The sequence below is a fragment of the Nematostella vectensis genome, chromosome 4 (assembly GCF_932526225.1).
Source record: "Nematostella vectensis chromosome 4, jaNemVect1.1, whole genome shotgun sequence".
NCBI lineage: Eukaryota > Metazoa > Cnidaria > Anthozoa > Actiniaria > Edwardsiidae > Nematostella > Nematostella vectensis.
In genome coordinates, this window is record NC_064037.1 from 9,610,864 (window position 1) to 9,638,791 (window position 27,928).

Genomic DNA, 27,928 nt, shown 5'->3' on the forward strand with positions numbered 1-27,928 from the left:
CTAATCGCGCACTAGCTCGCTCTAACGCGCTCTCTGATTGCCGCGAGCGCCCGCAAAGAAAGCTGGGTCTCTGATATTCGGCTCTCTTCAGAACCATTTCCCCTCTTCTCGACGACGGTTTCGCGTATCCGCCTTTAACCAATCCTTTTTTCTAGCTGTGATAAGAGTTTCATATTTCGTGAGGTACTCCTATTGATTTTCCGATACCGTGTGTCAATCATTACATTGTTATCAGATGCAAGTTCCGGATCCAATGCTTCTACACAGGAAGCCCAACCCTACGACGAGAATTTTATCTACCTGCCGATGAAGCTTCGGGAACCTCACACAAAAAACTACCGTTGCGATGCATAGAACGAAAAAAACTTAACCTGGGGCAACAATGAAACCTTTTAAGGAGCCATTTAGATCGTGCAAACACTGAGATTAAGTTTCACTGTGAATTTAGAGAGAGCAATTTGACTGGATTGACGAGTGTGAGAGGTCAACATATTCCAGCCTTACAGGTAGCGGTCGTGGAAGAGCTCTGATAAATGGGCGAATTGTACAAGGTATGGCTAAAATGGCTATAAATTCTACAATATTCCTACGTCTTATAAACGGAGAGTATGGAGTAATTATTGTTGGCATTGTTAGGTATTATTTTGAGGCTTTTCTTTTAAGGCAAAGAACGTAAACAAAGCGGCATTTCACTCAAAGTCAAATTAGCCAATTCTCGTGCGAAACTGAAATCAAACTCTTGACCAAACTTTTGTGCTAAAGTGTCACTTTATCAGTTTTTATTGGCTTCACTTAGAACGCTCTGTTCCAATATCATGTCAAGGTTTATAAAAATCAGCAAAAAGAAGGAAACCCACAGTGTCTAAATGACTAACAATCCTTTTACAAGCGGGATTCAGTGTGTGTCCGGAAGCAAAGTTTACCAACCTTTCTTTGTCACTGAAATCTCTATTTATTTCATTCGAAATGTTTTAGACTTTGTCGTTCCAAGTTATTGAAAATAGTTTGTATACCATTATTATTACGGATAAATATTTCAAATTAGCCCTTGTTAAGACACAAAAGCGAAAAAGCCGTCAATATTTAACACTGTGGATTATAAAAGACGGCATTTTGAGGCATTTATCTCTAAATCTCCCCATGAATTATTCGGCCTTTGTAAAGTTCGCTCGCTCGTGCGTTCGATGGTCTTTTATGAATTCTCTATTTAATTTAGTTTATTTATGCTGTTGTTTCGTTACTGTCTAGTTGCAGAGTATAATCGTTTTTACGTTTAGCATCCCCTACTTATAATAATGTAACTACCATGATAGCGCAATTGCGTCGTCGAAGAAACGGAGGGATTCTATCTAGTCATACAAAAGATATTCTAAATAAGTAGAGTCATTTGTTCTACGAACAATATGCAGAATAAAACTTAACCTCTATTTAGTTTTAAAACAATAAAATTCAGTATGCTTTGAAAAACATAAGTAAATATCGATAAACGCTCGTCGTTGATTGATTTTCGTGACAGAAACTAGACAGCTAACACGGAATTGAGCGAATTTCATGCTGGTTAACATTAATGGTGTCACACAATAAATTGAATAACGAAAGCTTCTTAGTATACAAATTATGGACAGGTAAAAACCGCAAATTACAGACCTGTAATCGCCGTTGATTAATATTAAAGAGATCTATAAGAAATAAAATTGATTATGGATACATACAACCTTTTTTTTATTTTACTTTTTGAGAAATCCCTTGGAATAGATATATAGTAGATAAACAAGAATATGGAATTATTTAGATTTTGATTATTGATTTGTGCAAGTGACCTATAATTATATTCTTTGAGTACTCAACTTTTAGAGTTCACCATAAGTTTTTATGGTGGCAATTTTTTTATATTAATATTATCTTACTATCAATCCCCTCCCATCCATGGCAAATAGTCACAAAATACAACGTTCATTCAAAAGTGCACTTTGTCTAGGTGCTAAAATACCTAAAAGGGCATCTGATAGGACACAAACTGTCTGCCAGAGTTTTACTTTATCGTTATTGTACCCCTCCCCCCTCAAATATGATAAGTGATCAAGGCTAAACATTTATGTAAGAGGAAAAGTTTTTCTTTATTTCAATTGAAGAAATTAACTTCTTAAAAAAATTGTGTGGCTCGCAGATTTCGGGTGTTGGATTTCACATTTTCCCATGGATTGACTCGAAAATATTTTCCCTATAAACCTGAATAACTTCTTTAACTTATCCTGAAGTTTCATAGGAATTCAGCTTTTTGGGTAGAAGATGTCACAGCTCAAACTTGGTAAACAATTTCCAGAAAATAGCCTCTGGTAGTACCTTGATTAGTGTGTCACATTATCTAATTAAATAGCAAACTATTGTAAATTTTTCCTAGGAAATATTATCATAACAAATCACCACTGTTACCCTTGTATTCAAACTTCCTAAGCATTTAACAGACCCAGGCATGATGCCTGTTCATCACATCACTAATTCATTCAAAGTATGTTAATCCTCTGGTAGTCCCAATGTGCCTTTGTTTCCTTTGAAGAAATCACAATAGGCAACTTGGATGACTACACTGAGAAGCTAACAATGGCGTTGTTTCATGTTCACTCAACCTGAAGCAGGGAGGCCTTGGTGCAAACCAGATGTTAGGAATCCAATGCAAGGATTTTAGCATAGCAATGACTTGTCAACAGTAAAGGTCACACATTTTCCTATGCCAAAATTCTCTGTGTTACAGACCCATGGCTCCACTCAAAAACCAACTTGAACCCAGACAACTACACATTCTGCTATCATGCTGGTTAGGCTGCTTCATAATGTTTTATTGTATTAGTATGATGTGCTTGGCACATATAAGGTGAGGTCATGTGATAAAGGCATTGTCTTACATTAAGCTCTGTTATAGGATTAAATTGTTACTAGTATTGTTATTGCTATAGTCCACTGCATGTTTTCTAAAGCTGAGGTGTGGTACAGAGGTCAAGCTTGAGATTAAAGGACTGTATGTATAGCTTGACTGTGTTCTAGAACAGTTGATCAGCATTCTAGAACACTCAATCAAGCAAACAAATGTCAAGGCTTTCTCAGTGAAAATGGCAGGCACTAGTGTAAAGGTTGATCTGGGAATATCCCACTACAAGAAGAGCTATGAGTTTAAGACAGATTGGTACCACCAAAGGCCGGGCTCAGGTTTCTTCAAGGATTTATTGGTAGGATATTGTTAACCTCTATGCTCTTCATTGCCTCTCTTTTACAATGCTCCAACCATAGCTAAAAAAATCACAGATATCTGCTCTTTGTTGTGGTTTGATGGCATTTGATGACTTAAAACCATCTTCTAAATGTTTGCTTTTGGTAGTGGATTTATGTATTCTTGCACTGTTATAATTTATCAAGGTCATTACTATGCATGTGATTATGCAGTTGTGTACACATATGCATAGAGGTCTCTCCTCTTGACTTAACTTGGCAGTGGAAATAGAAATCTGTTCACTCCTCTGCAGGACAGGCACCATCTAAACACCACTAAATGTGCATATAGAATTCATGATATATTTATTAATTCACTGCAGACAGGTTTATGATATTTTGGTGTTTAATGTTCATGGTCGTGAATTATTTATTTTTATTATTATCATTTATTTGTCTAGCTATAGGGCTTTACTTTGCTTGACAATTTGATAAGTGGTTTTTGAAAAAAAATATTGCTTTATATAGTTTTAACTTAAGGTATACCTCCATATTTATATCTATGTTCTTAGCAAAGAGACTCAAAAGTACTTTTGTTGTTTTGCTTTTTGAATTTCTAATTTTTAGTTGCTTGATAACAGAAGAGCTTGAATTTGATATGTCACTTTGGAATTTGGTCTGCAGAATTATTTGGTATTATTGTTTTCTGGACAATTTTACCACATGGTGGTAATAGGTACAAGTAACCTCCTGCAGCAGATTGTATGTTGTTGCCATGATATGTCAGTGTTAGGTAAGAAAATCTTGAGAACCTGACAGAAGTTTCTGTCCTCTCATTTTCCTTTGCGCTTGAGTGCCAATGTATGCTACCAAGATACAGGTCTTCAATCATTTATTTGCATATAATATAAGGTTACAATGTTAGGAAGAGCCAAGGTTAGTAGCATATAATGGTAGGAAATTGTTCAAGATGAGCTATTGTAGTCTATTCTAAAGAAATTTAATAAGACTGTCTCAGAAAAAAAATATTAAAAAATCTGATTTGTTAACCAGTCAATAATAAAATTCACATACTTAATCAACAGTAATTTACATACAGCTGTATTAATAAAGATCTGCATAGAACCATAAAAAAGAGTTTGTAAATGCATTTCTACAAAGAAGACATTGCACACAGGCTCATTGAGGAAATCCATGGAAAGAGCCGCCCTTTCTTGAAAACCTTGCTTCGGCCCCCTTCTCTAAACTCCTGGATCTGCCACTGGTGCCCATTTATTTACTGAAAATTTGATTGATTCTAAAACATTTCCCATTTCCTTTGCACCTTTCACTTGGCTATTGATTTGCAAAATATTTATTATTATGTGTAGCTGCCATTGGCCATTGCTATGATGCTAACTGGCATGTTAGTGTTGTTTAGGGGTGAATAAACAGTGAATTTCGAATGTCTTTCATGTGTAAAAGTCTGTGTCCTTGATTTGTATAAAATAATTAATGTCTTTAACTCTTGTTCCACCACTCTTAAAACCCGTTTTTGACATAATTAGCCCACTCTTTATTAACCTGATTTTTTAGGCTGATGAAACAGCCATGGATGATAAGATGAGAGGTGAGATTGATAGTGTACTGGGGCTGCTGGACAGACTTAAAGATGAGAGAGAGAAGGAGTTTGACTCCTCGCAGGTCAGTGCACTTTTATGAGCAGAGGGGAGAGGGGTTAATACCCTATCATGACCTGGGGGGATGGGTTAATACGCTATCATGAGCTGAGGGGGAGGGGTTTAATACGCTATCATGAGCTGAGGGGGAGGGGTTTAATACACTATCATGAGCTGAGGGGGAGGGGTTTAATACACTATCATGACCTGGGGGGAGGGGTTTAATACACTATCATGAGCTAGGAGGGATGGGTTAATAATACACTATCATGACCTGGGGGGAGGGGTTTATACAATATCATGTGATGAGGGGGGAGGGGTTAGTACACTGTTGTGACCTGGGGAGGAGGGCTGAAGTAGAGGGGTTAATACACTATCATGAGCTGAAGTAGAGGGTTTAATACGCTATCATGAGCTGAAGTAGAGGGGTTAATTCGCTATCATGAGCTGAAGTAGAGGGGTTAATACGCTATCATGAGCTGAAGTAGAGGGGTTAATACACTATCATGAGCTGAAGTAGAGGGGTTAATTCGCTATCATGAGCTGAAGTAGAGGGGTTAATACGCTATCATGAGCTTAAGTAGAGGGGTTAATACGCTATCATGAGCTGAAGTAGAGGGGTTAATACACTATCATGAGCTGAAGTAGAGGGGTTAATACGCTATCATGAGCTGAAGTAGAGGGGTTAATATGCTATCATGAGCTGAAGTAGAGGGGTTAATACGCTATCGTGAGCTGAGGGTGGAGGGGTTAATACACTATCATGAGCTAAAGTAGAGGGGTTAATACGCTATCATGAGCTGAAGTAAAGGGGTTAATATGCTATCATGAGCTGAAGTAGAGGGGTTAATACACTATCATGAGCTGAAGTAGAGGGGTTAATTCGCTATCGTGAGCTGAAGTAGAGGGGTTAATACACTATCATGAGCTGAAGTAGAGGGGTTAATACGCTATCGTGAGCTGAGGGTGGAGGGGTTAATACACTATCATGAGCTAAAGTAGAGGGGTTAATACGCTATCATGAGCTGAAGTAGAGGGGTTAATACATTATCATGAGCTGAAGTAGAGGGTTTAATACGCTATCATGAGCTGAAGTAGAGGGGCTAATTCGCTATCATGAGCTGAAGTAGAGGGTTCAATACGCTATCATGAGCTGAAGTAGAGGGGTTAATTCGCTATCATGAGCTGAAGTAGAGGGGTTAATACCCTATCATGCGCTGAAGTAGAGGGGTTAATACGCTATCATGAGCTGAAGTAGAGGGGTTAATACACTATCATGAGCTGAAGTAGAGGGGTTAATACACTATCATGAGCTGAGGGGGAGGGGTTTAATACACTATCATGACCTGGGGGGAGGGGTTTAATACACTATCATGAGCTAGGAGGGATGGGTTAATAATACACTATCATGACCTGGGGGGAGGGGTTTATACAATATCATGTGATGAGGGGGGAGGGGTTAGTACACTGTTGTGACCTGGGTAGGAGGGCTGAAGTAGAGGGGTTAATACACTATCATGAGCTGAGGGTGGAGGGGTTAATACACTATCATGAGCTGAGGGTGGAGGGGTTAATACACTATCATGAGCTAAAGTAGAGGGGTTAATACACTATCATGAGCTGAAGTAGAGGGGTTAATACGCTATCATGAGCTGAAGTAGAGGGGTTAATACGCTATCATGAGCTGAAGTAGAGGGGTTAATACGCTATCATGAGCTGAAGTAGAGGGGTTAATACGCTATCATGAGCTGAAGTAGAGGGGTTAATACACTATCATGAGCTGAAGTAGAGGGGTTAATACGCTATCATGAGCTGAAGTAGAGGGGTTAATATGCTATCATGAGCTGAAGTAGAGGGGTTAATACGCTATCGTGAGCTGAGGGTGGAGGGGTTAATACACTATCATGAGCTAAAGTAGAGGGGTTAATACGCTATCATGAGCTGAAGTAGAGGGGTTAATACGCTATCATGAGCTGAAGTAGAGGGGTTAATACGCTATCATGAGCTGAAGTAGAGGGGTTAATACGCTATCATGAGCTGAAGTAGAGGGGTTAATACGCTATCATGAGCTGAAGTAGAGGGGTTAATACACTATCATGAGCTGAAGTAGAGGGGTTAATACGCTATCGTGAGCTGAAGTAGAGGGGTTAATATGCTATCATGAGCTGAAGTAGAGGGGTTAATACGCTATCGTGAGCTGAGGGTGGAGGGGTTAATACACTATCATGAGCTAAAGTAGAGGGGTTAATACGCTATCATGAGCTGAAGTAGAGGGGTTAATATGCTATCATGAGCTGAAGTAGAGGGGTTAATACACTATCATGAGCTGAAGTAGAGGGGTTAATTCGCTATCATGAGCTGAAGTAGAGGGGTTAATACACTATCATGAGCTGAGGGGGTCACCTATAGTTGTTGGAGGGTGGGTGTCACTTATAGTTGTTGGTAGGTGTCACTTATAGTTGTTGGTGGGTGTCACCTATAGGTGGGTGTCACTGATAGTTGTTGGTGGGTGTCACCTATAGGTGGATGTCACTGATAGTTGTTGGTGGGTGGGTGTCACTGATAGTTGTTGGTGGTTGTCAGTTATAGGTGTGGGTGTGTGGATGTCACTTATAGTTGTTGGTAGGTGTCACATTTAGTTGTTGTTGTTGGTGGGTGTCACTTATAGTTGTTGGAAGGTGTCAAATTTAGTTGTTGTTGTTGGTGGGTGTCACTTATAGTTGTTGGTGGGTGGGTGTCACTGATAGTTGTTGGTGGGTGGGTGTCACTGATAGTTGTTGGTGTCACTTATAGTTGTTGGTGGGTGGATGTCACTTATAGTTGTTGGTAGGTGTCACATTTAGTTGTCGTTGTTGGTGAGTGTCACTTATAGTTGTTGGTGGGTGGATGTCACTTATAGTTGTTGGTGGGTGTCAGTTATAGGTTTTGGTGGTAAACACATAGCTGTCAACCTCGTTTTAGGAAAAATCTTGAGAAATTGCAGTGAATGTATCAGAAGTACCAAGAGATAGCTAATGCAGGAGATACAGTAAATGTATGGATATTTTTGAAAAAAAAATTAGGCTTGAGAAAAGGTTCAAAATCTTAAGTCTCCTGCCTAATGCGGAAGAGTTGACAGCCATGTATACACCATCATGAGCCGAGGGGGAGGGGTTAATACACTATTAAGAGCTGTGGGGGAGGGGTATTGAACTATCATGACCTAAGTGAGGGGACATGTTCTAGCAGACTTGCCATAGCTACACATACTTCCACCCCTATAACTTATGAGACAACTGTCTTAACTGATAAACTTTCACCTTTCTATCGGTAACTTTGTGATTTGTCATAATTTTGTAAATGATAAAACCAATCTTCCCTTAAGGTAATAGTAAAATAAGTTAAAGTTATTTACAATGTGTTTTTAAAGTGAATATAATAATACTATTAAAATAAATAGGTTTAAGCTTCACAAACTAGTATAGCATACATCCTTGCTGATATAACTAACTGCTTCATTCTGATAAGGCAGAGGTGAAATGAAATTCAGTTCTGTGGGACATTGATATAGTTTGATCAATATGACAATCATATTTCTATAATAATGATTTTGAGTTCTGCCAATTGTAAAATAAATGTTAGGTAATATAGATTTGACACATGACAACATAATAATGCTGTTACCCATTATCTTGCCATATCATTCTATTGAGAATCTACTTTAAAGTTAGTTTATGATATGGAGTAAAAAAAAATTGCACCTCAATCAAACACCCCTCCGTCCTACCTCTGACTCTCCTAAATAGTTCACATTCATCTCCTAACACTTTGATGTGGATAATATGTCTACCAATGTCCTAATGTAACATGCTTCATTGTGATCATTTGTCTACGCTGTCCCATTTTATACACCTATTTCAAATAAGGTTGCACTCAGTGAATCTCTGGTAACCCACAGTGTGCCAGGGGTATCAAATGAAAAGTTGTAGCATCCTTGTTTATGTGCCTATAAACATTCACATGGTATTAGAAGACCAGGATTCAGCAGTTACCATACACTGTATATGTAAGCTGCTACACCTTGGTCTTGATGACAACGTTATTTGAAAGGTTTTGCTCATTTGTCTCCATGTGTAGCAACATGTGAGTACATGTGTAACCCTCTCACATATTCCATCTGTCCAGGAAGCCAGACTTAATAGATTAGAGTTACTAAAAGAAGCAAGAAAGCGTGCTGGTGAGGTGAGTGCTTGAGTCGATGCAGCAGGCAGTACACAATCAATCTTCAATGCTGCCCCCAGCTTCCCCCTATGCCACCCTCAGCCTCTTCCTATGCCACCCTCAGCCTCTTCCTATGTCACCCTCAGCCTCTTCCTATGTCACCCTCAGCCTCTTCCTATGCCACCCTTAGCCTCTTCCTATGCCACCCTCAGCCTCTTCCTATGCCACCCTCAGCCTCTTCCTATGCCACCCTCAGCCTCTTTCTATGCCACCATCAGCCTCTTCCTATGTCACCCTCAGCCTCTTCCTATGCCACCCTCAGCCTCTTCCTATGCCACCCTCAGCCTCTTCCTATGCCACCCTCAGCCTCTTCCTATGCCACCCTTAGCCTCTTCCTATGCCACCATCAGCCTCTTCCTATGCCACCATCAGCCTCTTCCTATGCCACCCTTAGCCTCTTCCTATGCCACCCTCAGCCTCTTTCTATGCCACCCTTAGCCTCTTCCTATGCCACCATCAGCCTTTTTCTATGCCACCCTCAGCCTCTTTCTATGCTACCCTCAGCCTCTTTCTATGCCACCCTCAGCCTCTTTCTATGCCACCCTCAGCCTCTTTCTATGTCACCCTCAGCCTCTTCCTATGCCACCCTTAGCCTCTTCCTATGCCACCCTTAGCCTCTTCCTATGCCACCATCAGCCTCTTCCTATGCCACCCTTAGCCTCTTCCTATGCCACCATCAGCCTCTTCCTATGCCACCCTTAGCCTCTTCCTATGCCACCATCAGCCTCTTCCTATGCCACCATCAGCCTCTTCCTATGCCACCATCAGCCTCTTTCTATGCCACCCTTAGCCTCTTCCTATGCCACCCTTAGCCTCTTCCTATGCCACCATCAGCCTCTTCCTATGCCACCCTTAGCCTCTTCCTATGCCACCATCAGCCTCTTCCTATGCCACCATCAGCCTCTTCCTATGCCACCCTTAGCCTCTTCCTATGCCACCCTCAGCCTCTTCCTATGCCACCCTCAGCCTCTTCCTATGCCACCCTTAGCCTCTTCCTATGCCACCCTTAGCCTCTTCCTATGCCACCCTCAGCCTCTTCCTATGCCACCATCAGCCTCTTCCTTTGCCACCATCAGCCTCTTCCCATGCCACCATCAGCCTCTTCCCATGCCACCATCAGCCTCTTCCTATGCCACCATCAGCCTCTTCCTATGCCACCATCAGCCTCTTCCTATGCCACCATCAGCCTCTTCCTATGCCACCCTCAGCCTCTTCCTATACCACCCTCAGCCTCTTCCTATTCCACCCTCAGCCTCTTCCTTTGCCACCATCAGCCTCTTCCCATGCCACCATCAGCCTCTTCCCATGCCACCATCAGCCTCTTCCTATGCCACCATCAGCCTCTTCCTATGCCACCCTCAGCCTCTTCCTATACCACCCTCAGCCTTTTCCTTTGCCACCCTTAGCCTCTTCCTATGCCACCCTCAGCCTCTTCCTATGCCACCATCAGCCTCTTCCTATGCCACCCTCAGCCTCTTCCTATGCCACCCTCAGCCTCTTCCTATGCCACCCTATGCCTCTTCCCATGCTACCCTCAGCCTCTTTCTATGCCACCCTCAGCCTCTTTCCATGTCACCCTCAGCCTCTTCCTATGCCACCCTCAGCCTCTTCCTATGCTACCCTTAGCCTCTTCCCATGCCACCCTTAGCCTCTTCCTATGCCACCATCAGCCTCTTCCTATTCCACCATCAGCCTCTTCCTATGCCACCCTTAGCCTCTTCCTATGCCACCCTCAGCCTCTTCCTATTCCACCCTCAGCCTCTTCCTTTGCCACCATCAGCCTCTTCCTATGCCACCCTCAGCCTCTTCCTTTGCCACCATCAGCCTCTTTCTATGCTACCCTATGCCTCTTCCCATGCTACCCTCAGCCTCTTTCTATGTCGCCCTCAGCCTCTTCCTATGCCACCCTCAGCCTCTTCCTATGCCACCATCAGCCTCTTCCTATGCCACCCTCAGCCTCTTCCTATGCCACCCTCAGCCTCTTCCTATGCCACCCTCAGCCTCTTCCTATGCCACCATCAGCCTCTTCCTATGCCACCCTTAGCCTCTTCCTATGCCACCCTCAGCCTTTTCCTTTGCCACCCTCAGCCTCTTCCTATGCCACCCTCAGCCTCTTCCTATGCCACCCTCAGCCTCTTCCTATGCCACCCTCAGCCTCTTCCTTTGCCACCATCAGCCTCTTCCTATGCCACCCTTAGCCTCTTCCTATGCCACCATCAGCCTCTTTCTATGCTACCCTATGCCTCTTCCCATGCTACCCTATGCCTCTTCCTATACCACTGTCTGTTACAGTTGCCACTGTTGTGCATCTTTATAAAGGATGTGTACATATTAAGAAATAGGTACACTGTTTCTAATTTGTATTTTAAGAAGTACCATAATTACAATACTAAAGTTAAAGGTAAAAGTTAAATATCAAAATAAATAAAGTACCTTACTAACTAACTTGTAAAAGTAAAATGTAATGGCTAGTGTCATAGTTAACTATGATAAGTTAAAGGGTGTTGGAGTAGTTTAAGGTTAAAACAAGGTTCAACAACAGAAAGAACTCTTAATGTCATTGCAATGCCAGGTAACTGTCTGTTAACTGTCTGTCTGTCTGTGTAGTGTACTGTAATTTTTGTAATTCTTATGTGCTGTCATGTCTCAATATACCTTTTTGACTTTTCTGTATGTATCATTCTGTATTGTGTCTCAAATTTATCATTGTGTTTTGTGTTTCAGGAGCTGAGAGGGGACGAAGATAGGGCTGTGTTTTACCCGAAGAAAAAAGGAGAAGGTAAGATGCTTTCTTCTGTTCCTTTATTTTTTTTTAGTGCGTACTAGTCACATAGCCAGGGGTGTACATAATTAGTAGCTACCCTAGCCCGGGGTGGACATAATTAGTAGCTACCCTAACCAGGGGTGGACATAATTAGTAGCTATTCTAGCCAGGGGTGGACATAATTAGTAGCTACCTTAGCCAGGGGTGGACATAATTAGTAGCTCCCTTAGCCAGGGGTGGACATAATTAGTAGCTACCCTAGCCAGGAGTGGACATAATTAGTAGCTACCTTAGCCAGGAGTGGACATAATTAGTAGCTACCCTAGCCAGGAGTGGACATAATTAGTAGCTACCCTGGCCAGGGGTGGACATAATTAGTAGCTACCCTAGCCAGGGGTGGACATAATTAGTAGCTACCCTAGCCCGGGGTGGACATAATTAGTAGCTACCCTAGCCAGGGGTGGACATAATTAGTAGCTATTCTAGCCAGGGGTGGACATAATTAGTAGCTACCCTAGCCAGGGGTGGACATAATAATAGCTACCCTAGCCAGGGGTGGACATAATTAGTAGCTACCCTGGCCAGGGGTGGACATAATAAGTAGCTACCTTAGCCAGGGGTGGACATAATTAGTAGCTACCCTGGCCAGGGGTGGACATAATTAGTAGCTACCTTAGCCAGGGGTGGACATAATTAGTAGCTACCCTGGCCAGGGGTGGACATAATTTGTAGCTACCCTAGCCAGGGGTGGACATGAATAGAAGCTACCCTGGCCAGGGGTGGACATAATTAGTAGCTACCCTAGCCAGTGGTGGACATAATTAGTAGCTACCCTAGCCAGGGGTGGACATAATTAGTAGCTACCCCGGCCAGGGGTTGACATAATTAGTAGCTACCCTAGCCAGGGGTGGACATAATTAGTAGCTATTCTAGCCAGGGGTGTACATGAATAGTAGCTACCCTAGCCAGGGGTGGACATAATTAGTAGCTACCCTAGCCAGGGGTGGACATAATTAGTAGCTACCCTAGCCAGGGGTGGACATAATTAGTAGCTACCCTAGCCAGGGGTGGACATAATTAGTAGCTACCCTAGCCAGGGGTGTACATAATTAGTAGCTACCTTAGCCAGGGGTGGACATAATTAGTTGCTACCCTAGCCAGGGGTGGACATAATTAGTAGCTACCTTAGCCAGGGGTGGACATAATTAGTAGCTACCCTGGCCAGGGGTGGACATAATAAGTAGCTACCTTAGCCAGGGGTGGACATAATTAGTAGCTACCTTAGCCAGGGGTGGACAGAATTAGTAGCTACCCTAGCCAGGAGTGGACATAATTAGTAGCTACCTTAGCCAGGGGTGGACATAATTAGTAGCTACCCTGGCCAGGGGTGGACATAATTAGTAGCTACCCTGGCCAGGGGTGGACATAATTAGTAGCTACCTTAGCCAGGGGTGGACATAATTAGTAGCTACCTTAGCCAGGGGTGGACATAATTAGTAGCTACCCTGGCCAGGGGTGGACATAATTAGTAGCTACCCTAGCCAGGGGTAGACATAATAAGTAGCTACCCTGGCCAGGGGTGGACATAATTAGTAGCTACCCTGGCCAGGGGTGGACATAATTAGTAGCTACCTTAGCCAGGGGTGGACATAATTAGTAGCTACCCTGGCCAGGGGTGGACATAATTAGTAGCTACCCTAGCCAGGGGTGGACATAATTAGTATCTACCCTAGCCAGGGGTGGACATAATTAGTAGCTACCTTAGCCAGGGGTGGACATAATTATTAGCTACCCTAGCCAGGGGTGGACATAATAAGTAGTTACCCTAGCCAGGGGTGGACATAATTAGTAGCTACCTTAGCCAGGGGTGGACATAATTAGTAGCTACCCTAACCAGGGGTGGACATAATTAGTAGCTACCTTAGCCAGGGGTGGACATGAATAGAAGCTACCCTAGCCAGGGGTGGACATAATTAGTAGCTACCCTAGCCAGGGGTAGACATAATTAGTAGCTACCCTAGCCAGGGGTGGACATAATTAGTAGCTACCGTAGCCAGGGGTGGACATAATTAGTAGCTACCCTAACCAGGGGTGGACATAATTAGTAGCTACCTTAGCCAGGGGTGGACAGAATTAGTAGCTACCCTAGCCAGGAGTGGACATAATTAGTATCTACCCTGGCCAGGGATGGACATAATTAGTAGCTACCCTAGCCAGTGGTGGACATAATTAGTAGCTACCCTAGCCAGGGGTAGACATAATTAGTAGCTACCCTGGCCAGGGGTGGACATAATTAGTAGCTACCCTGGCCAGGGGTGGACATAATTAGTAGCTACCCTAGCCAGAGGTAGACATAATTAGTAGCTACCTTAGCCAGGGGTAGACATAATTAGTAGCTACCCTGGCCAGGGGTGGACATAATTAGTAGCTACCTTAGCCAGGGGTAGACATAATTAGTAGCTACCTTAGCCAGGGGTGGACATAATTAGTAGCTACCCTGGCCAGGGGTGGACATAATTAGTAGCTACCCTAGCCAGGGGTGGACATAATTAGTAGCTATTCTAGCCAGGGGTGGACATAATTAGTAGCTACCTTAGCCAGGGGTGTACATAATTAGTAGCTACCCTAGCCAGTGGTGGACATAATTAGTAGCTACCCTAGCCAGGGGTGGACATAATTAGTAGCTACCCTAGCCAGGGGTGGACATAATTAGTAGCTACCCTAGCCAGGGGTGGACATAATTAGTAGCTACCTTAGCCAGGGGTAGACATAATTAGTAGCTACCCTGGCCAGGGGTGGACATAATTAGTAGCTACCTTAGCCAGGGGTAAACATAATTAGTAGCTACCTTAGCCAGGGGTGGACATAATTAGTAGCTACCCTGGCCAGGGGTGGACATAATTAGTAGCTACCCTAGCCAGTGGTGGATATGAATAGAAGCTACCCTAGCCAGGGGTGGACATGAATAGAAGCTACCCTGACCTGGGGTGGATATGAATAGAAGCTACCTTAGCCAGTGGTGGACATAATTATTAGCTACCCTAGCCAGGGGTGGACATGAATAGAAGCTACCCTAGCCCGGGGTGGACACAAAATTTCCCCTTTTTCCAGTGTTTATATGGAAATACAACCCCAACCCTTGCTGATGTGTTTAGGGATTCCCCCTCCCACTCCCTCTACCATCATCATTGACTTGCTTGATTTTGATTCCAGAAGCGAGGGTGATGGATTTCTCAGTAAAGAACCAATCAGGTTCCTCCTCTGAACCACTCCCAAGACGCCCTCCCGTACCAGTCTCCTACGAACTCCCAGCATCTTACCAACGCTCAGTCCCAGTCTCCACGTCATCCTCCACCCCAGTTTCCTCACCGTCCAACTCGACACCCTCTACGCCCATTCGCAAGTCATCCTCCGTCACTGTCACGCTGAACAGGCGCATTTCTCGGGAATCCTGCGGGTCGGGACGTGAGTCGCGCGACTCAATCGATGCGTCTATGAACGAAGAGGGGGTGGGTCAGCGTGATGGAAGGCGGCGGCCCTCTCGGGAATCCCGCGGGTCGGGACAAGAGTCACGGGATTCTATCGACTCGACAATGTACCCAGGAGGAGAGGTTGAGACGTCAGGAGCTCAGGAGGGTGGGGTCGGGAGAGTCGTGGTCAAGCGGAAGCAGCAAGACATGGTTGCTGAGATACACGAGAAAGCGGAGGTGAGTTGATGAATGACCACCGTCCCTTGTTGTGGTCTTACTGTACGACGTGTGCTATCATCTCCTTTGCATTGCTTTTCTCCCCCTGATGAAGCGCAGAGTTATAACATTTTTCCTATGATGGCGATAGCCTTTTTTCCATGGTACAGCGCAAGGCGATAACCCTTTTCACATGATGCAGCGCAAGGTGATATCCCTTTTCCCATGATGCAGCGCAAGGTGATAAAACTTTTCCCATGATGCAGTGCAAGGCGATGGCCTATTTTTCCATGATGCATCACAAGTTGATAGACTTCTTTCCCATGATGCAGCGCAAGATGATAACCCTTTTTCCATGATGCAGCGTAAGTTAATAGCCTTTTTCCCATGATATGTGGCAATGTGGTGCCTTTTTCCCATGATGCAGCGCAAGGCGATAACCTTTTTCCCATGATGCTGCGCAAGGTGATAGTCTTTCCTTCTTATAGGTTATCAGCAAAAGCGCCCGCAAGGGTCCCGAGGCGGTATCGTCCAGCGTCTCGCATGCGCGAGACATAGAAGATGACCCGGAAGTGGTGAGTATTAAGATATTCCCGGATTCACGAATCTTAAAGTACGTAGACCCGACTTGCGTGGCAATGTTGTTTTTGTTTTTAAAACTTTTGATAACTCAATTTTCTGTGTATTACTTGATACTTTAAAATTAGAGTCAAGCTGTGATAATTGTAGAATGGATTTAAATTCACGGTTATTCAAACTGAGATGAACATCTGATTTGTGGAGGGTTTCATAGCCTACGAAACCCCGCGTAACACAAGTTTAATAAACTGATTTAAAGAACACTAGTCATGTCATGCGTATGTTATTGTTTAATTCAAAATTCGGTGACAAGAAAGAATTTTGAAGCAGCCTTTCATTAATTACATTTTAATTGGTGAATTTTAGCAAATGCTTTAGAAAGCATTCAAACTTTTAGTTAGGGACGCCTTTTTTCGCCATCGGGTTATATAACGGCACCTAGAGGAGATGAGATAACAGTGAGTGTGCAGAGGTCGTAAAACACAATCAGTAGCTTGACTGTGTAAGAAGTAGACAGTTTTCTAAATTCGCCACCACGTTTTCATCGCGCTCAGGGAAGAGTTTATAGAACTTGAGTGCGTAGAAATGACCGGCGATATTTTTTTACCCATCATTAGTTTGACTGGGTTAAGTAGAAAGAGTTTCTAAGTTTGCGCTACGATCCGATTAAAAGATTAGATAAAACATACAAAATCAAAGAAGGTTTTTTTGTAGTCTTGCATGCGAGGAATGTACGAAGTGATGGTATGGCCGATAAAAGGTCGACTTAAGCAATATAAATACCTCTTACTGCAAAACGTCTTTCACGAGTTGATATTACATTGAATTTCCTGCCAATAGAGGCGATCAAAACAAGCGCAAAGCCAAGGCAGATTTTTAACATTTTTCCATTTTCCTCTGAAAACTGTTCACTCAAAGCGCATAATATCACAAGCTTTTACTTCAAATGCTTTTAGAAACGAATGCTCTGCTTATTAAGGGCGCTCTGTAAACCGCCATTTTGTCATTCTAGCAGCCTTTTAGCTGCTATAAAACAGTTGACAGATGTAGGGGAAAAAAACATTTGCATCGGTGTAAACCAACGATTTTGGTGTGTTTTGGGGGTAGTTCCATCTCTAGATAATGCACAAGTTAGCGATAGAAAAGGAGCTACTGAGTCTCTTTGAAAATATATTAAAAATTATAAAGCATATCGCATTTAACTGAAGTGGGCTGTGACCGCTGGTCAGTAGGCTCAAAGGCGCATCGTGAATAACGGTAATTTATCGGTGAATAACTAGCGATATTTTCTTTCTGCAGGCGGAGTATCTTCGTCGGATCCGCGGCGTCGCTGTGCCGTCATCTGGCAAGGTGAGAAGCTGTGGAAAATCATAATTTTGCCCCCAGAACAGACTCTATTGAAAAACAGATTTCATTCGGTTGCCAATAGTTAACAGTCCGCATGGCATGGATTTTTTTTTTAATCCTGCCTCCTGAACAGCTAAGAGTCACGGGTAGTAATTCGGCGTTGATTCATTAGGCAGTTATTATGTCCAGAAAGAAGCACACGTAAAAACAGATGTATAATTTGTGTTCTTATAGAAATGAATATTTATATATAAATTGAGAAAAACTTTAGTACGATGGGTCATGATATTAGCATAACGTAATTATTCCCTGATAATTGTTTTTGATATTTACAACGTACGTTGTAATGTTGTAGACATCACTAGAACGTAAGTATAGACCAGCATATAAATATTTCCCTTAACAGACTTGAATTCGTGTTGCGCTTATTTTTAGTGCATCAAGATTTTTATGCAACCGGATCGCCTCGCTGCGTTATCTTTAAAGTGCTTTACTCGAACCTGAACCACAACATTGTAATTTGTGAAATCCTCTATTCGAAAATAAAACAAAAAATTAAAAAATAATTATTATGAAAAACAGATTCCAAAAACTTAACGTAACGTAATAATACAGTAAGCACCCTTCCCCCTTGTTATAACATTATAACATGTTTTTTTCTTTCCATATATTTGCAAAATTCTATAAAAAATAACATTAGGGTAATTTTCTCACCGACATATTTGTTTGCGCATTATTCTTTAATGTTTCTTACATAAAATAAACAATAATTAACACTATTATCACGGAACTGACGTTCGAAGAACATGGGGCCGCGCGCACGCCTTCCCAATGTGACGTCACATCGATTATGTCATCAAATACCATTGCAGTGATTGTCGTTATCGATAAATTAGAACTCCTCGAGCTTGTTGGAGCTGAAGACTTCTGACCGTTCTTAATTGCGATTGATAATGGATATCAGATAGGCGGCTGGTTTGAATTACCCTATGGATGATCCGGTATAGGGGTATATGGTAAGGCACGTAAGGGCGGTAGCCCTGAGATTCCTTATGTATTTTTTTTTTTTTGCCCTCGAATGTGCCATCTTCGTCGTTAATGGATTAATGGAAATTTTGCTGTACATGGGATATTACTTTTCTCATGTACGCTGGAAAAAAGTTATGCCGTCACGGTATAATCGTGATACTGTCACGGTACAATCGTGATACTGTCACGGTACACTAACGATACTGTCACAGTACAATCACGATACTGTCACAGTACAATCACGATACTGTCACAGTACAATCACGATACTGTCACAGTACAATCACGATACTGTCACGGTACGATCGTGATACTGTCACGGTACACTTACGATACTGTCACAGTACAATCACGATACTGTCACAGTACAATTACGATACTGTCACGGTACGATCGCGATACTGTCATTGTACAATCGTTATACTGTCGCACGGTACGATCATGATACTGTCACGGTACAATCGTGATGCTGTCACGGTACAATCACGAAACTGTCACGGTACAGTCACGATACTGTCACTGTACAATCACGATAGTGTCGCGATAATCTCACGGCATGTTACTCATTTGATCTGTCACGATGCAGTACACACTTGCTTCTTATATTAATCCTCTGAATTGCAATGTTGTAGGCGGAGCCAGACAAACAAAAGGAAGATTCTCGCGACAAGGCGATCGAGTCGGTCCCCACGCCCAAGGTACAAGAAGGAGAGGAGAATTTTAACCCTTTGTCCCTTCCCTCCCTCAGGGGGACTTGTATTGTTTTGAGATTACATACGGTATTTTTTTTTTTTTATTGCTAAGTCAAACGGTTTCCCACACGATTAGTCCATATGTGGTCCTTCCATGAATTCAAGAACAGGGTCGTTTCTGTACGCGTGACGGTGGTAAGGGGGTTCCTTGATTTAACCCCAGGATGTGTTTATGTGTGTATTGTACTTGGATAGTATAATTATATACTTCAAAGGGAGGGATGGGCCTAAATTTATCGTCCACTGTCCTTTCTTGGGGTTGAAAAGTTTGCCTGTTTTTTAGGTAGAAGACGTGGGTATTTTGTTATCCCATCGGCCGTCAGGACCTTGTATGATTCCCCTCGTGATATTTATAGCTAATTATCCCTTCCTACCCACCTCCTCCGGTCTTAACATGTTTTGAGGTGTCTTCTCTGATTCTGTATTCAGACCGTAAGCGTCCAGCTTAACCTTGACCTTCAAAAGTCGCGCATTTCCGCTGCCAAAGCCGCGCCAACCCGACGGAAGCCAACCGCTGACCACAGACGTAGTTGGCGCCTGAGTAATGATGACACGCTAGACGAGAAGTTTGCTGAGTGGGAAAAAGAAAAGTAATTATACTATAAACAATAACAACAACAATAAACAATAACAACAACCACGAAGGCAAAACGTAGCAGCAACGGCAATAACCGCACCAACCGCGAATAGCAACAGCATTAACAGTAGGTAAACATATAATAAATATAATAAAAAAGGAGCAACAGCAACCGCTTTTACCACAACAACAACAACAACAACCGCAACAACCACAAAAACAGCAGCAACCGCAATTACCACAACAGCAACAACAAAAAGAAAAACAGCAGCAACAATAATAACAAAAAGCAACAATACCAGTCAGCAGCAGCAAACCTTATCTCCATGTGTAATCCAAACTTAAATCTTCTTTTAGTATCGAAGACGTTGAAGGCCGTCAAGACTCACAAATTGAGCCTGAAGTGTCTCCGATGGCGTGCTCAGCGGTCGCGTCTCATGTGATGGAGGCGAGCACGCGGGAGTACCCTAAGCCGATGCTCGCAAGGCGCGGCAGTTCCGACGACGTTTTACCACGAACCCATCCAAAGGCCAAAAAGCCTGCATGGAAGAGTAAAACCTACGGGGGGATAGCGTTACCCGCCTTTGATGAGGCTGTTAAGAGTGGTGGCACCAAGAAACTTAGGAAAACCAGCACTGAAGCTATGGTAAGTTGGGGTATCACTTAGAGAATGACCGACACCAAGAAACTTAGGAAAACAGCACTGAAGCTATGGTAAGTTGGGGTATCACTTAGAGAATGATCTTAGGAAAACCAGCACTGAAGCTATGGTAAGTTGGGGTATCACTTAGAGAATGATCTTGGGCCGAAGTGTATTACATGCTGACCTAGCCCACGGGCAGTGTCGGCGTAATTGGCTTTCTTAAAGTCCAGTTACTCTCCGTTAGATTGACATGTATCTTGATGTTTTGTTCAATTAAAATAAACAGGTATACGTTATAAATATCTTACCCCTTTTGTGAACCCGAAAGTCGAGTTTTGTCCCAAAATCTCAAAATTTACACATCGCGAAAATTTCACGGAAATCAGGTATTTGATTTCTTGTTGATATTTTCTTACAGCTAACTGCGGACGTCGTGAAGCAAGCGGCCCTAGACAAGCTCAACAGAGCAGCCAAGGAGGACAGACCGGAACGGGAACCGGAAAAACCCGCTTGGCTAGTGGAAGCCGAGACGCGCAGGAAACTCCACGATCGACGCCGGCACGCGGGTCCCAAGGTAAAACCAGCTGAGGAACCAGAGCCGCAAGGCATCCCGGTCCAGCTACGACGCACGGGCGCAAAACTGACCGAGGGGCAGGATGTGAGGAAGGAGGAGGAAGATGAGGAGGAGCCAGAAGAGATGGAGATCGCCGTCAAGCTCAGGCCGACAGGTAGGATGATGGCCAAGGAAGTCCAGCGTGAACCAGAAAAGGTCGAATTCTCGTTCAAGCTGAGACCAACTGGCATCCAGCTTGTAGATAAAGAAGATCAGGATGAAGATCGAGGTGAGGAGTCAGCAAATGCCGTTATCCCTGTCCGGTTGCGTCCGGTCGGACAGCGGGGCACGGCCAAACCTAGGCGGGATGAGCCGCAGGAGGAGCCTGAGATCGCGGTGAAGCTGCGCCTGGCGAGGGAGAGACTGGACGCCCTTGACGCCAAGGAGGAGGAGAAGCGGAGACAAGAGGAGCACGTGCATGTACCTATCCGGATGGAGAGGAGGTATTGCCACGCATTAGTAATAACTGAATTCTTTACCGTTTGCTCATCCCATCCGAATGGAGAGGAGGTATTGCCACGCATTAGTAATAACTGAATTCTGTAACGTTTGCTCATCCTATCCGAATGGAGAGGAGGTATTGCCACGCATTAGTAATAACTGAATTCTGTAACGTTTGCTCATCCCATCCGAATGGAGAGGAGGTATTGCCACGCATTAGTAATAACTGAATTCTGTAACGTTTGCTCATCCTATCCGAATGGAGAGGAGGTATTGCCACGCATTAGTAATAACTGAATTCTGTAACGTTTGCTCATCCTATCCGAATGGAGAGGAGGTATTGCCACGCATTAGTAATAACTGAATTCTGTAACGTTTGCTCATCCTATCCGAATGGAGAGGAGGTATTGCCACGCATTAGTAATAACTGAATTCTGTAACGTTTGCTCACCCTATTCGGATGGACACGCACTAATAATAACTGAAAGGGATTCTGTAACGTTTGCTCATCCTATCCGGATGGAGAGGAGGTATTGACAAGCACTAATAATAACTGAAAAGAATTCTGTAACGTTTGCTCATCCTATCCGAATGGAGAGGAGGTATTGACACGCACTAATAATAACTGAAAGGAATTCTGTAACGTTAGCTCGACCCATCCGGATGGAGAGGACGTATTGCCACGCAATTATAATAACTGAAAAGAATCCTGTAACGTTAGCTCATCCCATCCGGATGGAGAGGAGGTATTGGCATGCATTAATAATAACTGAAAAGAATCCTGTAACGTTTAGTCATCCCATCCGGATGGAGAGGACGTATTGCCACGCATTAGTAATATCTGAATCCTGTAACGTTTGCTCACGCTCTATGATCCAGCGCTTTCTCATTCGACCGTGCAAAACCGAGAAAGTCTAGAGACCTTTGGCAGCGCCTGGTCTCCGATAATGTCCGTATCTACACACGAGAGACAAGAAGTCAGTCGCAAGTGAACCGCGCAATTTGATTATGTCGTGCGATGTCTTTATTGTTTTGTTTTTGGTATTGTTGTTGTTTTTTACTCAGAATCTCATAAAGAATCCTTTATCGAAAGGTACTCTACGGAGAAACCCAAAACTGAAGCAGCCTCCAATCTACCAGTTAAGCGTCCGTCAAGGGGCGAAATTCACGCCGTCACACTTAGCCAGAAATCCATGGAGAGCGCACACGTGGTGAGCCCAATGCCGACACGCACTACAGCCGAGAGCACCCCGCCCTTAACTCCCACCACTAGGACACCCGGCAAGGCAAGCTATAAGGTGACGCCCGTGCATGATAAGTTTAGCTACAGTGAACCAACATGGGGTGACGACTTGACTTACGGGGATAGATATGTAAAGAGTAATGGGCACGAACTTGCACCAAGCGACGGCATGATTAACGGGGATAGATATGTAGAGGATAGACGGAACTTTAGTCAGCACAAACCCGTGATAAACGGAGATCGGTATATAGTGGATAGACGCGACTTCAAACAGCACGAACGTGCACGAAGAGACGACTTGATAAACGGAGATCGGTACGATCGACCCGACTCTGGACCGCAAAACCTTGCACGCAGTAACTCGCTTACTAGAAAGACTAGTGAGGACACATATCCTACAAAACGAGCTGAACACACCTACGATCACCCTATACGAGCTGACTCTATCACTAGGAAACCTAGCGGGGATAAGTTTGTCCAAGAACGAAAAAAGGATACTTACGGCGTTATTATTCGTGCGAAACCAGTAAGTAGTTTGCAGAACGGGGAGTTAATTGCACGAGACGTGACTAACGAATCGATTGCGCCTGTGCGTACTGAACAGGACGACGGCTGGGCGAGAAGGGATGAGCGCTACCCTGCGCAAGAAAGGAGGGCTCCCGCGCAGGACAGAAGGGAGCCTGCAGTAGACAAGAGGGGGCCTGCAATAGACAGGAGGGGACCCGCACAGGATAGGGGGGAGCCTGCGCAAGACAGAAGGCAGCCTGCGCATGACAGGAGGGAGGCCTATGGGAGGAGCAGGACAGAGGACTACGGTGCATCAAGGGAGAAGAGAGAGTCATATGGTACGAGGGAGAGGAAAGATTCGCGAGGTTCATCAGGAGAGAGGAGAGAGTTGTACAGTAAGCCGCGCAGAGAGTCGCTCACAATTACCACCGCACGGCCTTACCAAACACCGACCAACGCTAAAGCCAAACCCTATCAGGCTTTATCACCATCCTATCAGACACAAACTAATGCCAAAGTTAAGCCCTTCCAGGCCTCTGGGCCATCCTATCAGGCCCCAAGTAACGTGGAATCGAAGCAATCTCAGCCAATACCTGCAATGACGTCCGTGTACTACACGCCACCCTCATCCCCGGAGTCACGCTCATCCTCATCGGGTACCAGGGCGTCGCAACACGTAGGGGAGAGGCAGGTCTCGCCAGTTAGGAGCTATGTCATGGACACCGCACCAAGCTGGGACAGTCAAGTAGATGGGGCGCCTAGAGATAGCAGGACACGAGTGACGTCACCATCACGCAAACCGGAAATGGAACCAGTCCGGGTAACCGCGCACATCGATGGCTCGGAGCCAATCAGGATCGAGCAGGAGCCACCCTCTAGGCCAGCTCGGGTCGCCCTCGCTGAGGCAACCCCGCAAGGGCGTAGCACGCCAGACCAAAGGAAGACCCCCTCGCGGTCTGCTAAGATCAAGGCTCGGCACTTGAGTAGCGAGCGGTCGAAGACGGTGACGGTGACGGCGAGTGAGGTGCCGCAGGTACAGTCGCAGAGACGCGCAAGCGCCGAATACCCGCAGTTCATGATAGGCCAGCGCACGCCCGAGTACCCCAAGATGAGGGTGGAGAAAGTGGGCAACGGGTGAGTACGGTAGTACCTATTGTACAGCAACGCTACTCTAACTAGTCGGCCTTTTATTAGAGTACACACGAACGTTCGATTTCTTAACCCACACACGCCTGCAAAAATCCAACTCGCGCTGTTTCTAGAATTAGTTTTTTTTTATATGGAACAAATAGATCCTTATTTTGTATGCGTTTATCCTCTGATAGACGCACAGTAGACGTCAAGATCGGCGTCTCATTGATAAATGTTTGAATGACTGTAGTTACTGCTATAGGTAGTAGTAGGTTACCCTTTAATGGTAACTCCCGGTTACTCTGTATTCCATTGAGAATAGCGGTATGAAGGACTCTTTTGCTAACAGCACTGACGTGTCTTCCGATCTTACTTTGTCAATTAATGGTGTTGTTAATGTTGTCTTGTAGATATTTAAAGCACGCTGCGGTAAGCACCGTGGTAAAAGCCAAGCACATTCCCTCCTCCGAGCAGAAAATACTGGTCAGGACTCATCGACATGAACCCGGTAAGTCCTTAAACTCTGATGGGTGAAACAAATGATCATGTAAAGACAAATTTGGTTATTATTAAAAGGTGCTTTTGTAATCTGGGCGCCCATAACATGTTAAGACTTTTGCTTAAAATTAGTACGTACGTACGTCTTCATGTGGAACTAACGCATGTAACAGTCGAACGACGGTAAAAAGCTGTTGAAAAAAGCTTCGTCAATGTTATAAATGAATTGACTTTTCGTCGCCGTTGACGCTTGTTTGAAGCCAATTCATAAAATGTGTCTTGGCAACATGATCAAGCAAGACCTTATTCAAGCAATCGACTCCTTCCATTGTCGCAGTAGTTCCATTGTCTTGCCTCAATCGTTGTATCTACATTATCGTACTTATTCAATTGTATGAAAACTATACAGATAATCAGCAGCTATGGCGGGGGGACGCCGACGTACGCCAGGGTGAGCCCCAAAGGACCCAGGAGGTCGAGCCCCAATGGATGAAGGACCTGAGCGAGAAAAGGAGAAAAGGCCAAGGACGGAGATTCTCAGCGGAAATTTTGGTGAGGCTTAAGTTACGCTCGCATGAGCGTTTTCAATCGCCAGCGAATTTGGTCTCCAGTATCGGAAGAATCAGACGTCTAGATATCGGCGAATTCGCCGCCGCCAGACAGACCTGGCGATTTTTAGCTGGCGATTGATATTCGTTCGTACGAGCGTACAAAATCGCCTAGAGTGTCCTTGGCTTTAGGAATACGTTGTTATCCAGAAAGTGTTTTACAGGACCTAAATGAACTGACTTTACCTTAGAGGTACAACTGTTTGTCCTTTTTTGTCTCATTCTCTGGATACCAATGGTTGGACGCGAGGCAAGAGAACTGGGGAATTTCAGGTGACGACATACCAACCACTGAAAACCCGAAATACCCGCAAAACGATCATGGAAATAGGGTGCCTTCGTGTGTACAGTGTAGTGATGATAATGTAATCCACCTTTCTCTCCGTAGTCTGCAGATGAACAGTGCCAACCGACACTCTCGCGGGATGACGAAGTGCAGAAAGAAGTGCCCGGTTTTCTGAAGGAGTTTGAGAAGAAGAGGCGAAACAAAGGACCAGGTACTGTATTGCTCACGGGTTGAACAAGGAAAGATATCCAGGGCTCAAACATGCAAAGGAAACTAACGTCTTGGGGGGGAGGGGGGATTTGGTGATGAGGAAATATATCCAGGACTTAACCATGCTAATTAAACTAAGGTGTCTTGGGAAAGGGGGGATGCGTTAGGTTGTGAGGGAGTGGAGGAGCGCGTTTGCTCGCGAGAGGTGGGGGGGGGGGGTGGCGCGTTTTATCGGTGCGCGGGAATGTAAGAGGTCTTTGAGCAAAGTTGCATACAAATACTTTGCTAGAGGTCTTTGGAAACCGAGTGTTTGATAGAAACTGTTGCACAGACGTACACATTGAGCTTGAAGTATGTAAATTTTCTGGCTGTTTCTGACCGACTTAGTGAAACTCATGTGTTCTCCCTAGCTCCCGAAGTGACGCAAGTTATCGATCGGCCGATCTATCTACGAATAGAATTGCCGGGTAAAGGCACTTATCGTGCAATATATCCAACGCGACATCCTACTATCCGACATTATCCCAATCGCGTCATCGTAACACTCGTGCATTATACCAATCGTGTCATCGTACTACCCGTGCATTATACCAATCGCGTCATCGTACTACCCGTGCATTATACCAATCGCGTCATCGTAACACCCGTGCATTATACCTATCTCGTCATCGTACTACCCGTGCGTTATACCAATCGCGTCATCGTACTACCCGTGCATTATACCAATCGCGTCATCGTACTACCCGTGCATTATACCAATCGCGTCATCGTAACACCCGTGCATTATACCTATCTCGTCATCGTACTACCCGTGCGTTATACCAATCGCGTCATCGTACTACCCGTGCATTATACCAATCGCGTCATCGTACTACCCGTGAATTATACCTATTTCGTCATCGTACTACCCGTGCATTATACCAATCGTGTCATCGTACTACCCGTGCATTATACCTATCTCGTCATCGTACTATCCGTGCATTATACCAATCGCGTCATCGTACTACCCGTGCATTATACCAATCGCGTCATCGTACTACCCGTGCATTATACCAATCGTGTCATCGTACTACCCGTGCATTATACCTATCTCGTCATCGTACTACCCGTGCATTATACCAATCGCGTATCGCACTACCCGTGCATTATACCAATCGCGTCATCGTACTACCCGTGCATTATACCAATCGCGTCATCGTACTACCCGTGCATTATACCAATCGCGTCATCGTACTACCCGTGCATTATACCAATCGCGTCACCGTACAACCCATGCATTATACCAATCGCGCCATCTTTCCGTATAGTATACAAGCCCCTTATACACAAACCGCCTGTTAAACAAAACTACTCTATCCATATCTTTTTTTTATGTCCAGTCATAATATCTATCTTTGTTTGATTACAAAACTTTTTTTGTTTACATATTTTGTAGCTAACGTGTTCCCGATTCCCGATTTCAGGCCAATCCCCAGGTTACCGACGTCCAGGTTCAAGCAACCAGAGTTACGTCTAGTATAGTCACGTGACCGTGACGTGACCGTGACGTGACCGTGCCACTTGACTGTGTAATAGATGTTCCCTCAGGATAGTAATGTTGTTAGTAGATATTGTATTTTTCTAAAAAAAAAAAAAAGTCATTATATGTCTCGGTAGAAATGCTGGTTAGTTTAGTCCCGTATTTAGCTGTAAAATGAAACAAGAAATTATGATACGAATTACTTCAAATTGACTTCTGATATTTTTCTTTAATTGGTATTTCTCATCGGCTAAGGTGAATAAGTAGGTCTGTATTTCAAAGCACTATATATTTTGACACCACGAAGAATGTCTGACTTAAACTCGTAAGAGTTGATAAGATTTACAATAAATTTAAGAAAAAGTCGTATGTC

At 44.1% G+C, this 27,928-nt stretch overlaps 1 protein-coding gene across 8 annotated transcripts; it reads left to right on the forward strand.

Moving 5' to 3' along the window:
• Positions 1-265: 265 nt before the first annotated feature.
• On the forward strand, positions 266-27,921 carry LOC116604816 (actin cytoskeleton-regulatory complex protein pan1). Of its 8 annotated transcripts, none has more exons than XM_048726287.1 (18): positions 266-551; positions 2,558-2,872; positions 4,780-4,887; positions 9,027-9,083; positions 11,847-11,901; positions 15,100-15,593; positions 16,061-16,147; positions 17,451-17,501; positions 19,160-19,225; positions 19,709-19,869; positions 20,214-20,502; positions 20,918-21,555; positions 22,647-24,437; positions 24,845-24,942; positions 25,342-25,484; positions 25,929-26,037; positions 26,447-26,503; positions 27,500-27,921. In XM_048726287.1, the coding sequence occupies exons 3-18, from the start codon at positions 4,795-4,797 to the stop codon at positions 27,550-27,552; spliced, it is 4,242 nt and encodes a 1,413-aa protein (XP_048582244.1). In that variant the 5' UTR covers positions 266-551; positions 2,558-2,872; positions 4,780-4,794; the 3' UTR covers positions 27,553-27,921. The 8 variants fall into 8 exon arrangements, with proteins under 8 accessions (XP_048582244.1, XP_048582247.1, XP_048582243.1 ...); XM_048726291.1 differs by lacking the exons at positions 266-551; positions 2,558-2,872 and adding an exon at positions 2,925-3,224 and having other exon boundaries at positions 22,647-22,851; positions 23,401-24,437; XM_048726290.1 differs by lacking the exon at positions 9,027-9,083.
• Positions 27,922-27,928: the final 7 nt, after the last annotated feature.